Source organism: Phalangium opilio, unplaced genomic scaffold (genome assembly GCF_054372755.1).
Source record: "Phalangium opilio isolate 3A_F unplaced genomic scaffold, DU_Popi_V2 ptg000082l_1, whole genome shotgun sequence".
Classification (NCBI taxonomy): domain Eukaryota; kingdom Metazoa; phylum Arthropoda; class Arachnida; order Opiliones; family Phalangiidae; genus Phalangium; species Phalangium opilio.
In genome coordinates this window covers 8,107,900-8,125,946 of record NW_028324189.1, presented here as the reverse complement: position 1 = coordinate 8,125,946, position 18,047 = coordinate 8,107,900, and the positions used below count along the sequence as shown (strand labels likewise).

The following is an 18,047-nucleotide window of genomic DNA, read 5'->3' as shown; positions in this document are numbered from 1 at the left end:
CGCGAGAAAAAAAATCGCGTTTACCGTCCTAAATGATTTAATAAATAACAACAGTCTGTTGAAGTGAATGAATCTCTGACCTTTCTTCCAGGTGGTCCAGCTGGTCCAGGAGGTCCGGGTGGTCCAGGCGGTCCTTCGATGAAACCGGTAGGGAAAGCATTACCGTCTAACGTCGTTGTTAAGCCTCTGTCACCTTTGTCACCCTTTTCGCCCTGTTATAGTATTAATTAATTTGTTAATTACGATTGAAAAAAACCGTAACTAAAACGAATATTGATGACACATTAACACAAAAAAATGTTAGTCGATGTGAAAATAAAAACGGTTAAACACACTCCACCATCAAGATGTTAATGTTCTATACACAAAAGATGAAAAATAAAGTTAGTATTTCTTATTAAAAAATATAAAATAATAGATGGTTAATGGTTGTAATAAACATTTAGACAATGAAGAGACAAGACGAAACACATTTGGTTATTACATTGATTCTAATGTAAGAAACGCGCAAACGTGTTTAAACCAATGGACACATAAATTAACTGCGAAATTAGTTCTAATGATGGGAATAGTAATATATACAGCTAATAGAAATCAGTGAACCCCATTATCTCCCATGTGCTTGAGTCTAACCGTGCCTTCATTGTTTGGTAGCAACGCGAGGTCAGGCGCAACAATAAGCGAGATACATTATTCGCGAGGTAAAATTCGACAAAAATAATGATTAGTCTATCTCTTACCACAAAATCTGCCTAAATACGTTGAGAACACAAACAAAACTACGAACAGCACAAGTTATGGTATAGGTACGAGATACGAACATGTAACAGCAAAAACCCTGCAGTGGTTAGTTAATGACAAATAATGGTTTAGTAACTAAAACACGAAAGAGATGGTGGAGACGAAGACAAAATTGGGACAAGTACGAGTCCTCGAGAACAAGAGGACAATCGTTTATTGTTCGAAGAGACAAGACCAGCTTAAACGAAACAACGCTGGTCCAATTACGTATAATTTGGACTTTGGTTTCGAATTGAAACTTACGCCTAATCCCGGCAGTCCCGGTTCACCCGGCCGCCCTGGGTCGCCGGGTATACCAGGGATACCGTCGGTCCCATTTTTACCGTGTTCCCCCTAAACGTACAAGTTAGTAATTGATATTAGTTAAGATAGAGAGTAGTGGAAATGTTAGCTAATCCAAATGAAGATTATCGGTGGCCCCAAAGAAAGAAGAACAAGGTGTTAGAATGTGTGACGAAATTCAATGTGGAAATCTCACAGGTGTTCCTGGTGGACCTTTAGTTCCCGGAATTCCTGGAATTCCCGAAAGACCGGGTACTCCTAATTCGCCATGCTCACCCTAAAAACACTAAACTTTTAAATATGACATTGAAAAGTAATTGAACCCCTGGAAAGAAAATATGGTTATTTGAAACAGCAAGTACCAGTACTGAAAGGCGCCAAAAATAGATTAACATATAATTATGGAAATAGAACTTTAAAATCTATGTGCCCACAAGGGTGCCCATCACCAATGTTCCTCCTTATTTACGCCCCACCCCTTTTTAGGAGATTTGTTCCACCATGTCAGCCACTAACAAAATGTGGCCCACAGAAATACCACTCGTAAATAAAATAGTTTTACCTTGGGTCCTTGAAGGCCGTCTTTTCCCATTGGTCCCTGGAAATATATGGCCCAAGGTTACGTTAAGGTTCGTTAACATTATCGTAATAACAATTACGAAGAAATACTCACAACAGGGCCTTGAGGTCCAGGCGGTCCGTGTTCTCCAGGAGGGCCCTGAAAGTAACGTTAGACAATATGTAAATACATGCACGTGTCTGTCTTAATGTTTCACCAAAACTAGGGTAATACGAGAGTTTGAAACAATGACCGACAAACGTGCGCGAAACCGTGTGATCTTTCAAACTCTGGTTTTACACGTTTTTCGGTTAATTGTCTCTGCCTCTGCTGTGTCTACAAACCGGTTCTCCTGGTAAGCCGACGCGTCCATCGAAGCCAGGTAAGCCCGTTGGTCCAGGTGGGCCTGGAGGTCCGGATGGTCCGGGTTCGCCCGGCTCGCCCTGTTTTCAAGGGCAATAACGGTTAAGTGAGACACGGTAGTTTATACAAGTTCGAGCCAATGAAATAACACTACGCGTTATTATTATTTTAGAATTACAAAATTTCAACTTAGACATAAAATTAGTGCCAATCGCTTTCGAGGAAGACCCGAACTTGCCAAATAATTATCCATGTTTTTAATGACTATTTAAATCATTTAAGAAACCTAAAACCTTTTATCAATATGTATCTATTTCCATTGGCTCCGATAAGAATTGGGTCGTTTAGACTACTTTTAGGCATAAAACGAAACAATTTGAAAATTTAAAATAACACGATTATGCGAAAGTTTCATGAAAACACATAGGTGATGATGAACAGTGATGTTAGTGTATTAATGTGTTAAACACGAAAAAAATACATAACACACAAACATAAAAATATGTACAGATACTTTCACCATGGATATCGAACCAACATTTAAATACTACTTAGTAGTTTAGAGAGTCGAAAGTATAATATTGTTAAATCAATAAAAAAAATTATTATTTCAGCTTTAATATAAACCAAATTATTTCTTAATTAGCAATAATTTAGTAATAATGTTACAAGAAGTGTTAATGTACATTTTATATATATATAAATATAAATTATATAGGGTATTTCTGATCATTGTTCTAAACTTAAATCAATAATCTGAATAGTTGGTTGTTCCACGAGATGGCAACTAGTTCTCTTAATGTTCGAAATCCATTGGAAAATATCGGCGTTAACAAAGAGTGAGACGGACAGTGAGACACCGAGACGGGCGACTTACTTTGAGTAATAGTAAATCTCCGGGGGAAAGGGTTATTCCCAAACTTTGCAGACCCTGAGCGATCGAGAAGACAACAAACAACGGTAGAAACCACAACCCCAACAGGAGTTTTCAATAATAATGAAAGGTAAAGAAAGAAAGAAAAAAAAACAGAAACAAAAAAAGAACACGAAACGAGGCGAGAATGGAAAAGGGTTATAAAAGATTTGAAAGGGTTAAGGGGTTGAAGAATTAAGGAGAGTTAGTAAGGGTTTTAATGATTAATAGCCGTTCCGTTAGGAACAGCAATTTAAACAACGAATATGTATACACGCACACATTTTATGGCGATACGGGGAAAAGCCCGAACGTGAAACTCTTCTAAATTGTGTCGAGACGTAGAATAACGTCTAACACATTCGAAAAACACGCGGTTCAAAATTATATAACTCTATGTTAGGGAATAGAAAGGCTGTTGATCGAAATTGATTATTTGTTGGAATTACATTTCACCTAATTCAGGGATAGATTTAATTTTAGAAGTAGGAATGGAGAACGGTTAGTATTTACTTCAGTCCGATTCATAACCCAGTATAGAGCTCCTCCCTCCAACACATAATGAAAATTTTAATTTATCTTATTGGCCCACTTAATCTACGTTTTGAGAACGTTGCTGATGGGGACGGCGAAAAATACGTAAATCCTTTTTACCCCTGTCGCTATGACCCCGCCTCTTCTTTCATACCCCCCGTGGAAGGGGGTGCGGAACTTTGACGCGCCCACATTACTCTGTTCTCCATTCCTACTTCTAAAATTAAATCTATCCCAGGTAATTTTATTTTAGTTTAGTTTATAGATAGTTTAGACACATGGAGTATTCATACCATTTACACCAAGAGGTAAGGCTACCTGGAGGACAAAAACTCGTCTGCTTATGTAATCCAGGTAGCCCAGCCTCCTAGTGTAAATGGTATGAATCCTCCATGTGTGTAAACTATCTATAGACAGTGCACATTCATCCCCCGTTTCCTAACTTTGTAACTACAATTCATGGTGCCAGTAGTTAAGATATTTAGTAAATTTATGTTCAAAATAAAATTAATTTAAAATATGGCACATCATCTGGAAATCCAAACCGCTCCTTAGGTTCGATCAGAAGTTAATTAATGACTACCGTTATTGGAAGTATAAGACTCGGCTTGGTTCATTATAACTCCAACCGAGGACTCCAACAAATTAGGTTCGATCGTAATTAAGCTCAATTAGCTTTAAAGGAAACTCCGTTCACGTTAGGCTTTCAATTAATATAATCCCCGTACGTCACACATATAGGAAAACACTTCAAACCAAAAAATAAAATAATAATAATAAAAAAAACAAGGATTGCATATTTTTGCCGGTACTTTTCATTCCGTGATTAGTTTGATAACAACTCGAGTATTTCAACATGTGATTAAATCAAATTTTGAAGGAAATTTAGGTATAAACATAGGAATGTTATACGTCGTTTCTGTACCTTAATCTCATCCAAAGTGCAGTTGACTTAATACCACACGTGAAATATTGCTTTTCTTATTTAATTAAGGTCATTCCATGACGACAAATCTTTCATTGATAATGACCATTTCATTAATTTCTGCACAGAAGCGAACACCACAGGGGCAGGGAAGCCACCATCTTGTATTATTTCCCTCGTGCCACGACGCACCGCTAGAGGCAGCGCGATTGGCTCCGTCTGGTGTTGACTCTGGGCACCAGAGAAAAAACCCAAGAGGGCGGACCCTGTGTTGGTTTCCCTGCAAGTTATTAATGGAAGGGTCTATTGATAAACATTTTTTGCCTTAGAATTTCATGGAATGACCTTAAGATTCTATTAATGATTTTTTTACGAATTATTCTCTAATTTCGGTTTAGAATAACCAGCGAAAATCATAAAAAATAATAATATTAATTTGAGGAAATTTTGTAATAAATATCGCACCGTTGGTTGTTCATCCTTAGGCAAGTAATTAACATGAAGGGTAAAGGAAATGTCAAAAGATAAATTAGTAATAAAACACTTAAACGAGTAAATATCACATTAATGTTCTGTTAGTAAACAGGTATACCGTTAAACACATAAAAAGTAATATATCACACCAAAGTGAATAAATAAAATTTAAATAATAAATGAAATACGTTCAATCGCTCGTAAGGACAACGGGTCTGTGCTCGGACAACAATTAGTTAACGGGTTTTAATAAGGGTTAATTGAAAAATTAAATGAAATTATAGCAAAATGTTTTGTTAAGTTATTCGCTCAATAATGGTGGTGCCTTGAATCGTCAATCGAGTCAAGAAAAGCTAATTAACTTAATTACGTACGTAAAGTAGGTTAGCTCCTCCCACAAAACCCGCCTAGAGACGTTGAGAAAATTCCTATTAGCCGGATGCATTCCTGATTAGACTAGGCCTGGCTGAGGCTAATAACACGGGCGCTGACGCATAAATACAAATTCGCGCTTAATTATAAATGTCACCACGAAGCGATATCTAGTTTACTAGGGAGAAGGTATAAATTCAGCACATTGCTAGCTTTACCTCCAGTCCAAACGTAGGTCCGTAGTTAATCCCCGCCTCTAAATTACAACCAGCACCTCATTGGTTCTTGAAAACTCACGTCAGCGCGTCGCGAATGACGAAAATTACGTATTTTCCGACTGAGGAGAGGCGAAATACCCCGGCCTCCTTTTACGTCCCCCCTTGTATTCTGAAAAAGGGACTGAGACGACTATGGCGCGCGAATACTAAGGCATCTTATAACTTCTCCCTAGTAAACTAGATATCACTTCTTGTGAATACATTGAGCCTTGGTTGTTTAATTAATTTTTAAATTCCACGTGCTTCAACAGTTGATAGAGTTACGTCACGTAATTATCTATTTAACCAAAGATATTCTTTATGATTCCACGTTAACAATAAGAACATTGCTTCAACGAGATTTTAATTAGAGTTATATTAGAGAAGAGAAACGTTTTCCTTTATATTCGCTAGTGAAAGCACCACCATTAACGAGACGCAGTGTTTTTGGGAAACAAAATCATAATCAGGGATTCAACGAAGAATGAAAGGTCATGGGGTTATATCTTTACCTTAATAGCGATGACCTCAGCGTAACCTAACGTTCCTCCGTGTAGACGCGTGATGGAACGTTTAACTCCCTGTAAACATTTCACCATTTTTTAAGAACAAATAATTTTGTTTATTTGTTTTTCTGTCTTAGACCGAGACGTGTCTTTTATCTCAAATAAAAAACAACAAAATGTACCAAGAGTAAATAAAAAGAAGTACTTTTTTCTTGGGTTATAAATAAAATTATTAAATAGACCGACATAAACGCCGAAAGCAATATCTTCAGAAACGCGTTCTTTTTTTGGTTCAAATAAATATTTAGTAGACTTACAATTAAATAATTAATTACTTAATTAATTGAGATATTAAAAAAACAATAACGTATTACCTTAGTCGTTGTAAAGAGATCAAAACCGCTATCGCCCTATAATTAAAAAAAGAAAATACGTAATTAAATTAGTCACGTGTTAAAATGCAATCGAGATGGAAGAAGATATTCGCCAAGTGTCAATCAATAGAGTAATATCGGTAGAGAGGGGGAGTGAACTGTGTATCCCCTTCGTTGGAGGCAACTTTGTATTAGAGAATACTATTTGCCTTCGGAAGGGGGGATATCACTAAGGTAAGAGATAGAGGGTTATGACGTTGCCATATATGTGAAAGATATTACTCTATTAAAGCGGACAATAAAATCGAGATATTGATATTAAAGGGATAATGAAATGTCCAGATGGATTAAAATTAAGTTATTAAGAAAACGTATAAAAAAATATTGCCTAATTTTATACTAAAATAGCATGGCATGATGGGGGAAGGAAATTTTTGTAATAATATTGGCTGTCATTTTCAAATATGGCGAACAAGTTCAAACCCAAAAGTTAGGCGAGGTGAAAAAATAAAAATTAATGTTACGTACTTTGTCACCTCGTTCACCTTTTTCGCCCTGAAAATAAAATAAAATATGATAATTGTTAAGTATAGTAATTGCAATTAGTAAAAACAAAAGAGACGTTTTTAAAGTTTTCCCGCAAACAATGCATTCGTTGCCATTATTTGAACCGGACTTTTTAAGTTTTTAATTACGGTTCAGAGTAAGAAACAGCTTAGCTAACAAAAATCATAGAAACTAGAGTTCTGTTGATTTTCATTTAGAAATATAACAAGGAAAATTACGACGACGTAATATTAATAGCTACATGTGTTTTCGAGTGATTTCAAAAAATTGGTAACGGATCATCACTAGCCAAACTGGTTTTTCGACTATTCAGTGTCAACAAACACGATCACACATACCCACACACTAAACTTCGTCTTAATAGCTACGCTATGGCGATATAACAAAAAAAAAACGTAGATAAAAACTTTACACGTTGAGCGGGGAAAAAAATACCCACGAAACCTTTAAACAAAGAAATTCTGCAGTGCAATAAAAATTAATCATTGAAATCCTAGGAATGAAGGTAAATGGTTTACTGGCAAATTCATTTCAAGCCATTAACTGAGACAAGGAAGCTATACCAAACAGATAAAAAAGAACAATTTTTTCAATTCCTCGCGATTCCCATTCTAAGACACCGATCAACAAATACCCATTTACCAAGAAGAAATAAAACAGAAGGAGTCGAAACAACAAGAAACCCTATAGTAAATATTAGCCAGCACGTTAGGGGTTCCACAAAAGTCGACATTCGCTTTAACCAAAGTGAAAATCTGTCGTTGACCAAAATTTCACTTTCCGTGGACACTACGAAGACTTAAAACACCCAAGTACTATTACAAGTATAACTTAACAAGAGTATACTCCAATTTTTATTCTCCTTGGAATCCAGTTTCTCCCACAACATTAAGGGAAACTGCGAAAGGAATTTGACTTCCGAGAGAAAGAATAGAAAATCAAGGATCTAATATAACCTATAAGGATGGGAAAAGCGCTAGCTAAGTCACAAACAAACGGAGATAGGTTTCTAGAATATCACGTGGTCATTCTCAATTTCACAGCCCAGTTTAAAAATAGGTAAGTGAAGGGGGGGGTAGTACGTCAAGGTCATCCAAATTTTCAAAACATTGTTTAAAGGCTGTCATAGGATGTAAATGAAAGATACATGGATTCCCTTAAGCCAATTTCTTCGCTCCAGTGACAAAACAGTACATCTCAACTGGTCCTCTTTAGAGGTACAAAGTCCGTGAGGATACGAAGAAGACGTTTTGTATTCACGGTCAATTAACCCACCAGTAAAAAAGGAGAAGAAGAAAAAAGGATATAACTCAAAAAGACAGGACGTACCAAAAAAGGGAAAGGTGGTATTTAAATGGCTAGCCGATAAAAGACCATCGAGGACGAGTAGAATGGGAAGAAAAGAAGGGGAATCCAAATTAGAAAGGCGGTGAAAATATATGACCGAGGCTTAAGAGAAAAGTGCTTATGCAAATGACGAGTAATACTAGAATTCCCAATAGCTTTTGCGAGGTTTTTTTATTGAATAAAAGAAAATTAATGAATTTATTGAGTTTTGTACGGTTTTTCCAATAAATTCTAAATGATTACACTTTAATTTCTGTCGAAGATTTAAATTTTTACTACTTAACGGATATTTTAATAACCTATCCTAGGTTGCTTTGTTTGTTTGTTGGTTGGTTTGTTAGTGGTGATCGTATACGCGAAAAACAAGTTTGGCGTGAAATTAGTCAAGAAAATATCCGTTACCATTGTGTCAGTTTTGGGCATTTGGTACAATTATAGCATTTAATTTTTGGCTAATCCCGAGTCCCCCCCAGTGCTAATGTTAACTTGAACAGAGAAAGAGGGTGACACTTATATTGTCCAATACGTGATCTATGCCGCCAAGAAAATATTCTAACAAAAATAATAGTCTAATGCCGAAAAAAAATTTTGTCTTCTAATTAAAAACATCCCTTATTCCTTAAAGGGAATTAAGCTTTAAGACTTCTAACCAAGAGATTAAGAACAGAAAAAAATCAACTGGAAAAGACAGAATATAAACTAGGTTATTGCATAAGTAACGTAAAAACCATAAGTATGTCAATTCCCATTGCCGTATAACTAAATTTCTAAGGGAAGCTTTTTTTACAACGATACAAATTGGAGTTTGCGTGAAAACGTGATAAACACGTCACTCTTAAGCGTTTATACTCATTGGCTAGAGTTGCCCCATGGACAAAACAATACTGAAGGACGGATGGCAGAGGGAGAAAGTTGAAAAATACTTGTTAATTCGCCTTCTAGCGGCAGATAGTAGCAAACCGGATAGTGGGGGCATATGGGGGAATCAACGTTCTAGATAGGGAAGTAGCTAACGTCTTACTTTGTCTAGATGGCGCTAGCTTTTTCCGGCATTTGACTCAGTATTTTTATAACCCCCCGTCCATTTTGGGGCTGAAAAGGGGGAGGTAAGCTTAACGTTGGTTGTTTATTCGCTTAGTATGCGGCTCTATGGGCTGCCATCGGTCCTTCAGTATTGCTTAGTCCATGGTTGCCCCACCAGGGGTCACTTTTAAGCGAGTTTTGATTGGCAAATAACAAATTGAGCTTTTCTCAGAAACAACCATCATTAAGGCGACATACTTATTGTTGTTACGTTACTTAGGTAGATCGTTAGTAAGTTAGAAAAGGAAAATACACTGGTAACAAAAGTGTATAATAAAAAAATCACTTACGGGATCTCCTTTAGGTCCATCAATTCCAATGGCGCCCTTTTGCAATCCAAGAAAAAAAGAAAGAAATTCCATGGCAGGAAAGAAACGAGTTAATTAAAGAGTCAGTTTTTTTATTCCGACGCCATCTAACGTCGTTTCCCTTAATTAGAACAAAAAATAATAAAATGAATTTTTTTTTAAACTTACAGGAAATCCTGGTTTGCCCGGTGGTCCGATGGGACCCTGAATGTAAAGAGAAAGAAAAAATATTAACGATTCAAACTTGGACGAATGAAATTTTATTTTTTTAATTCAACTTTTAATTGTTTCAAAAGAATTTAGAAGAATAATGAAATAGACCCGCTCATTTCGCATCGTCTGCTTAAAGGATGGTTTTCACTTGGCGTAAATCACGACTTTACGCCCCGACGTCAAGCGACAACCGAAAAAAGCAGAGTTATACGCTGGACCAGGGATAGATTTAATTTTAGAAGTAGGAATGGAGAACAGAGTAATCTGGGCACGCGTCATAGTCCCGGACCCCCTTCCCGCGACAGAGGGGGGTATGAAAGAAGAGGCGGGTTCATAGCAACAGAGGTAAAAAGGAATTACGTATTTTTCACCGTTCCCGTCAGCAACGTCATCAAAACGTAGTTTAAGTGAGCCAATAAGATAATTCAAACATTTCGTTACGTCTTGGAGGGAGGGGCTCTATACTAGGCTATGAGTCGGACTGAAGTAAATACTAACCGTTCTCCATTCCTACTTCTAAAATTAAACCTATCCCTGGCTGGACAGAAATTACGTTGAGTGTGGCGATATTAGCTTTCTATTTTTTCGGCCGCGTTCATCGTTAACGCTATGCGCGAGCCAATCAGCAATAAGCTTGAGTCGTGACGTATTTTCGACCACGCGTGTTCGGAAGAGGAAGTCAGTGGTCCGCCATATTTTTATTTATTTAGTTCCTAATCGTGTCAGTTACTAGTTAAAATCCCCGAGAATGCCGAAATTTAATGCTCAATACACCAGACTCAACTTTTGGAATAGAGTATATTCTTCTAGGCTCTTGGATAGTATACTTCGTTTGAGGTTTTTACGAACTACTAACAAATATGGTTAGTAACATTGTCTTACCGTGGAGCCTGGTTCTCCTGGTTCACCTTTCCTGCCACGCTTGCCTCTTTTTCCAGGTGGGCCTGAAACAGACAGAAAATACTTGCGCGTTAAGACGCTTTTCTCCAAAAGAAAAAATATACAAAAATATTCACGAGCTATTGTTTCTTGGACCTCAAAATTATACGGAAATAAAATCTTCAAACATTCAATCTTAACGGTTCATTTCCACAATTTACATAAAACTGCATTTGAATTCTTTATATTTGCAGTGCACGATCGAAATAGCGAAAACCGTAAGTCGGTAGATGTCACGTGTTCGGTATTCGACTAGTAGTTTAGGCGAATCTCGAGTAGTAAGCAGAGGTTAGGTTAGGTTAGTTGCGTGATGGTCAGTGAGTTCGTCCATCTCAGACACTTAACAAAAGCAAACAGAAAATTACGGCGGAATGGAGAACTAAATTATTTTAATTTTCCTTCGCTTCCACTTTCATAACTAAACACGTTAATAACGAAAGAGATGGTAGACTTTAAAGGTTTCATCATGGTTTCATAAACACACGTACTCTCTCGATAAATTCAAGGCGAAACTTTGAAAGGGTTAAAGAAGAAACTCAAAGACGCGACAAGATATAAAACAGACATTGAAAGGGAAAGTTTAAAAAATGCAATGGAAAAGTTAAATATTTATTTGTTATTTTTTTATTTTCAGTTGGGAAATTTTTAGGAGAGATTTACTTTTTTTCTAAAGCTCGGTAACCCGTGAAAGATCACGTCATAAAAGCGGCCAGCCGTTTATTTTTCTATCCAGCTACCACTAAATGTAGGTTATCCCATCATTCCCCTACCCTCTTATCTTCTACTAACACGGCACACTTTCACCGTAGGCTTACCCACAATCCTCTTCCGTCCATCCAAGCTTGGAGAAAATAAAAAAGTAGTTTCGAATCAAAGCCGGTCCCAATCCATTAAAAACCGTCTATTTATAATTTAGAACAAAAGTAAAACAATTTTTACGCTAAAAGTTTAGTTTTAAAATTCGGAATATTTAAGAATTAAGTTTAGGGAAACAACTCTTCTTTGTTTAAACGCTCCAAGGTTGGAGCTAGAGCATCGAATGCTGTAAGGAGACACGCAATTGGAAGAAATACAGACGCGTTCGCTGAAATATTCAGCTGTTTATTGACTTACGCCAGTTCGCTGTACCCATCTTTCCTTTGGCAGTTTTCCGAGAGCCGACATTTCCCTGCGTGTATGTGTTCTTTAACGCGAAAATTTAACGTTAAACAGACAAGAAACGATATTCGAAAGACAAAAATGGCCAGCTACATTTTCAATGCTTAATAATAACCATAAGTTTATATTTTCCATAAGTGTGACACTGGTCATTGTGTGGCGTTTCAAAGATACTCGTACAGAAGCACAGTATTGGACTTAAATTAGTCCAGGAGTTGAAACTCCAATTTTATCAGTGAGGTTTGGCAATTACAATTAAAAATAAAATGTTTCCGAAAAATTCCGATAGATGTCGCCACACGTTATATGAAAATGTTCCAAACTTGATATATATATATATATATATATATATATATATATATATATATATATATATATATATATGAATTTTTATTTTTATTCATAGCAGAATTAAGTTTCTTAAAAGGATTTAACTAGAATTAAGGTCAATTAATGACGATTAAAATAATTAATATCAATTATATTTAATTAATTATTTAAGAAAAATCTCTTAATTGCGTCTAGACTCGGAGAGGTTTATTTTTCTTTCCTAACTTGTTTCTTTCTCATAGCAGTATCAAGAAGCGATATCTAGTTCACTAGGGAGAAGGTATAAATTCGCCACATTTCTAGCTTTATCTCCAGTCCAAACGTAGGTCCGGAGTTAATCCCCGCCTCTAAATTACAACCAGCATCTTATTGGTTCTTGAAAACTCACGTCAGCGCGACGCGAATGACGAAGGAAAATTACGTATTTTCCGACTGAGGAGAGGCGAATTAGCCCGGCCTCCTTTTACGGCCCCCCTTGTACTTTGAAAGGGGGACTGGGACTATGGCGCGCCAATACCTAAGCATCTTATACCTTCTCCCTAGTAAACTAGATATCGCTTCTTGGCAGTATTGCATACCCTGGGGATGAGGGCTCTAGGTGTAATCACTCTAACTAAGCTAAATATCATACATATACGAACTTTGATAAGGTAATACTTCTTTGGTATACATTTCCCGGTGAAATTAACCAGCAGTATCTCTTGATAATTAGCAAAAATGAGTTAATTTTTTTCCGGGAGCGAGGGAAGTAGCTCGACCTTACGAGCTTAATTACGCGCGAAAAATTATACATCCTTCGTTGCCATAAAAGTCAACGATATATACCCTTGAGAAGGCTAATCTTAATTTAGTACATTAGTATATAGTTATCATAAGTAGCATAAATATAATAAGTAAGCTTCTCGCGTCAATTTTCTGCCGTCTGCTTGTCAATAAAATAAGGAAACAGCCTTGGATTCCGAATAGATGACAAAGTCCAACTTTGCGAAAGAATTGCGGCTAGTAGATTATTTGCGTACACGATTGGAACGAACCAACAAACACACACACGCACTAACAAACAAACATACAAACGACCAGCTTATAATCTACGTACGTAAATATAAACACGCACGTAGATAAAAATTGATCTTGCTACACCAAATTTAACCCCCTCTTTGGGTGACTCTTTTGAAAAGGCATTGTATTCTACGCGGACCCTACAAACCGATACATCACCCGAGAGCTCCCCTAAAAAATATACATATAAGCCATGAATAATAAGCATGAAGAAAAAAGAAGGAAGGGAAACATCGGGTTACCGAGTATCCAATTTCCCGCTATCAAAACTATTTGAATTTTAAATAGGCAAAGGAAAATCAATCGCGCATTCTTCGAGAGGAGATCCTTCATTACTCATTCTGAAAACGTAAAACCAGCGTCATCTATATCGTGCCTTGATGAAAAGAAAACAAGGTGGCGTTATATGGAAAGAGCCCAACCCCAGTCGCCACCACCACCGCTAATTGAACGCTCCTAATTAGTCTGAAGACTTATGAATCGTGGCTAAATTAATTACTCTAACCCTTCTTTCCCCGAGCTCTCTCTCTTTCCTCTCTCTCTCTCTCTCTCTTGGAGTATCTCTTTCTTTCGAGTGGAAGTGGAAATGTTTCTGAACTTTGTGTTACTAAAACCTCGAGGGTGTGCCAAGGGCTTCTCACTAAAAGGGTGGAAATACAAAACCGTATTCCTGGCTCTATATCAATACCCTTTTTTCGGAATGAGTTAGATACTTGTCTCAATAGATGATTACTTAAATGTTCTTCTAGAAACCGCCTTATTTAATGTTTGTTGACTTCACAAAAGCGCGTTCAGTCGCAACTACCAATTATACATAAGATTACACGTGCCAACCTCAACTAGATAAACCACGTGCAGTATACTTTTATATACATAATTGTGTTGTACCGTCATTACGTATATTATATGACGCCCTATAGGATGGAGTATTACACCGAGATGAATAATCTATAGAAGAGAAAATGACGATATCGGAGAAGACAGTGCATGGTGCTATGGGGAAATTGAGGAATAAGCTAAGATCATCTATAGCCAGGTACTAGAATCCCAATAGTACTTTACTACAACAAGAATCGATATCTAGTTTACTAGGGTGAAGGAATAAATTCGCCACATTTCTAGCTTTATCTCCAGTCCAAACGTAGGTCCGGAGTTAATCCACGCCTCTAAATTACAACCAGCATCTCATTGGTTCTTGAAAACTCAGGTCAACGCGACGCGAATGACGAAAATTACGTATTTTCTGATTGAGGAGAGGCGAAATAGCCCGGCCTCCTTTTACGTCCCCCCTTGTATTTAGAAAGGGGGACTGGTACTATGGCGAGCGAATACTTAGGCATCTTATACCTTCTCCCTAGTAAACTGGATATCGCTTCTTGGCTACACTTAGTATAACCAAGAGCAGAAAGTGATGTCCTTCACAACAGGTATATGAAAGCCTTCCCTAAAGTGCTAAGTACGATGCGTACTGGAGAATTAGGAAGCTTACGTCATGGGAACGCAACTGTTATTCGTGTCCCTGATTGTGTATAAGCTTAGTTCATAAATAAAAGAATGGATAGGGATCGAGTTCATCATCTGGGATAACCGCCAGTTCATTTTTCGTCCATCATTCATACGGAAAGCTCTCGGGTTTCCCGGGACTCCGGGCACCGCGCTAATGATTTCTGTTTATCCAGCTGGGAATTCTTTCGGTGGGCAAATTACCGCCTTATTGGATTAATCCTGACGTGAATAATCACGAACAAAACTTTGTCTTTGCACTCGGAATTGGTGGAAGGTCATTTCTATACGCCATTGGAACGAAATTCGATGAAAAATGTACGGAAATCTCTTTTATCTAACATATGAATGAAATGTGAGGTAAACATAGAATCCCAGACGGAAACGTATATCAAAATAATTGAATAGAAAGTAAATCTGGAATCAATAATCTCATTCCTCATTAATCACCGAGACGATGAATGGTTTGGTTGGATGTTTCCCGTACAAATTCCGTCAGATAAGAATCGATACAAAACAGAATGCAATAATCGTCAAGTACAGTAGATATCACGGTGGAGAACGCGAGGGGTAGCTAGGATAAGTCAGGCGATTATAGCTAACAAGAAACAATCCATTTTAGCCCCGAATCCTATACAATATGATGAAGCTATTAGTTTGCAAAGGGCCGTAGAAGATGATGAAGTTGATGATGTTACGGCACTGGGTTTTAAGGACTGAATAGGGAGTTTTTCTACCCTACGTCCTATTGAAGTTCATATGCTTCCTAAAATTATTCAAGGCCAATTTATCGGAAACTTACTAGCAACCGTATTTCCGGAAGTTTACGATCGTCTGCTAGAATTAAGGCGGGTTTTCGCCTACGTACAGTTGAACGCGCCTTTGCGATGTGACCTAAACAGTAAACTCATAGTAAACCGGGGTTATCAGCATTCACATTTTCACTATCCTTCGTCAAATTTAGGTTCAAATGCTTCTTAAAATTCTTCAAGGCCAGTTTAATGGAATCTAGCAACCATATTTCCGGAAGTTTACGGTCGTCTGCTAGGAATTAAGGCGGGTTTTCGCCTACGTACAGTTGAACGCGCCTTTCAGTCGTCGACATAAACAGCAAACTCATAGTAAAACAAGTTGAGGAAGCCCGTACGACTTTGGGAATCGCCTATTAACAATCTCTTCAATCAAAAGTGACTTCATTAAGGACAAAATTGGCCATCTTGTTGCTTTTCTTTTTTGTCCAAAAGAAAAATGGTATTTCGAATAGTTGGGAACCTCTATCTCATTAAAAAGAAAATAATACTGTATCGGTGGAGCAAATCTATACTCTTCAGCTTCCTTCAGGCCTCAGGGTTATCTTACCTTACTGGGGGATACCTCTATTTCCGACAAATCGCTCTATCAGCGGAAAGCAAAGTAAAAAAAAATAAAATAACAGAACGCTGCCGGGAATCAAACAAGATGACGAACCACGTCGTAATAATAACTGCACAATCTCTACAGTAAACAAGCGTTTTCGAGCATGCACGCGATTCGCGTTGCCATTGAGCTCAGCTAACGAAATAAATACTATAACAGTAACCCACGTGACCAGGAAGGAATCGATTTAAACTCCCATCGACCCCTTTTCTTTCACATGGGAGTCTATAGGCTCGCGGTGTAGAACGCTACTTCACATCACAATTTGAATTAAACCCTTACCTTGCCTAACACTGTGCATAGATAGATTTTAAAATGGTGTTATTATCTATCTCGAAATTTTATTCTTGTATTCATCATTTTCATCTTCTTGGCTTCACAAAAATATTTGTGAATATTTATTAGTAAAATCAGGAATCCTCTATTTCTTACGACAGACGGCTTAGCAGACTACACAGCTCTTTTTCCTCTTTCCCTTTCCAACGACCATATCAAAGGACTAAGATCTACCGTACCTTGTCCATGCGCAATAGTGTCAGAGTATGGTACTTGGCGGTTCGAGGATGTCTCGCGTGTTTTAACGTTACGACTATGGCGTCTTGTATACTTCCCTCCCGTAGGGAGGTTTCTTATATTACTTCTGGTACTACGCGAAGTTCCAAGGCATAATAATACCGAATTAAACTCCCATCGATCCCCTTTCTTTCACATGGGATTCTATAGACTCGCGGTGTAGAACGCTACTTCACCCCACAATACGTCTCCTTCTCTAATCCTCCTTGGTACTACGCGAAGTTCCAAGGCATAATAATACCGACTGGTGAACCTAAAATCTTGGAGCCTTAAAGAAGGAAAAATCTTCAGTTGCTCTTGGAACAGAAATCGGATAAATTGGGCCGAAGTAAACAAAGTTAACGAGAAATTGACCAGTGGCGTGGAATTTCGACACACACACAACCGAACGCCCGCCCCCTCGTAAAATATCAAAGACCATCTTGGTACAGCGCTCACGTTTTCAATTTTACAAATTCTACGCTGTAATAATTCAAGTCACAAATCTCGCCTGCACTATCATTTAAGGAACCTACGCATTAAAAAAGGTCAATTCATAAAACAATACCTAATGTCTTCTCTTATCAACGTGAATTGAAATACTATTCGATACTACGTCACAAAATATTGATTAATTTTTGGCTAGTTTTCTTAATGATTGTGATGTTCTTTCATTTGTCAACTTAACTATCCCTTTAAGTAAAATCGATGTCTATAGTTATGATCAGATTTTGTAACTTTTAATTGTTTAAGTTTAAATTTGGTTTCGATCACTAAACGTCGGCTGTTCCTCGATAGCTATTGTCTGAACGACGACAACAATTAGACGCGAGCGCTTTAAGGGAAAGCCTTCCTCGTTTCCTGTATCGCCAATTCTATGTATAGTTAAATTATTAGCCATTAAGCGAGGCTAGCCAGCGTAATTTAAAGATCCCAAAAGTGTTTGAGGGAAACGGGATAACCTCATTCGGAACAGCGAAATACTGTATTAAGCGGAATTTATGACTTAGTAACGATGTTTATCCTCGAGACAAGGAGGCTAAACTAATTTTAACAGAAATGGATGTAGATCAAAAATTACCAAACAACGCTTCAAATAGACTCGGTGTACTCTTGAAGGGATACCCTAAACTAGAATATCTTTCTTTTTAATCGAAAGAGGGTGTAAAATATTGAATATTGGAACATAAGTTCATAAGATATGTTCCATAA

The 18,047-nt window shown here is 37.4% G+C and overlaps 1 protein-coding gene and 1 long non-coding RNA gene across 7 annotated transcripts in view; one reads left to right on the top strand and one right to left on the bottom strand.

Annotated features, from left to right (window-relative positions):
* The window catches only part of LOC149651376 (uncharacterized), a 96,529-nt gene that overhangs the window by 7,682 nt on the left and 70,800 nt on the right, over positions 1–18,047 (bottom strand). For 2 of the 6 annotated variants that reach the window (XM_089848260.1, XM_089848262.1), the window contains exons 3-14: positions 10,761–10,822; positions 9,834–9,869; positions 9,648–9,683; positions 6,889–6,915; positions 6,361–6,396; positions 5,993–6,061; positions 2,883–2,936; positions 1,987–2,085; positions 1,757–1,801; positions 1,646–1,681; positions 1,045–1,134; positions 81–212 (exon numbers count right to left, since the gene is read on the bottom strand). In XM_089848260.1, the coding sequence (XP_089704386.1) occupies positions 81–212; positions 1,045–1,134; positions 1,646–1,681; positions 1,757–1,801; positions 1,987–2,085; positions 2,883–2,936; positions 5,993–6,061; positions 6,361–6,396; positions 6,889–6,915; positions 9,648–9,683; positions 9,834–9,869; positions 10,761–10,822 (722 nt within the window). Of the gene's footprint in view, positions 1–80; positions 213–1,044; positions 1,135–1,279; positions 1,361–1,645; positions 1,682–1,756; positions 1,802–1,986; positions 2,086–2,882; positions 2,937–5,992; positions 6,062–6,360; positions 6,397–6,888; positions 6,916–9,647; positions 9,684–9,833; positions 9,870–10,760; positions 10,823–18,047 lie in introns of all 6 variants that reach the window. The other 4 variants (XM_089848263.1, XM_089848265.1, XM_089848266.1 and 1 more) reach the window with 4 other exon arrangements.
* On the top strand, positions 14,001–16,171 carry LOC149651379 (uncharacterized). Its single transcript, XR_016371188.1, has 3 exons — positions 14,001–14,216; positions 14,285–14,400; positions 14,792–16,171. It is a non-coding gene; the product is annotated as an uncharacterized LOC149651379 (long non-coding RNA).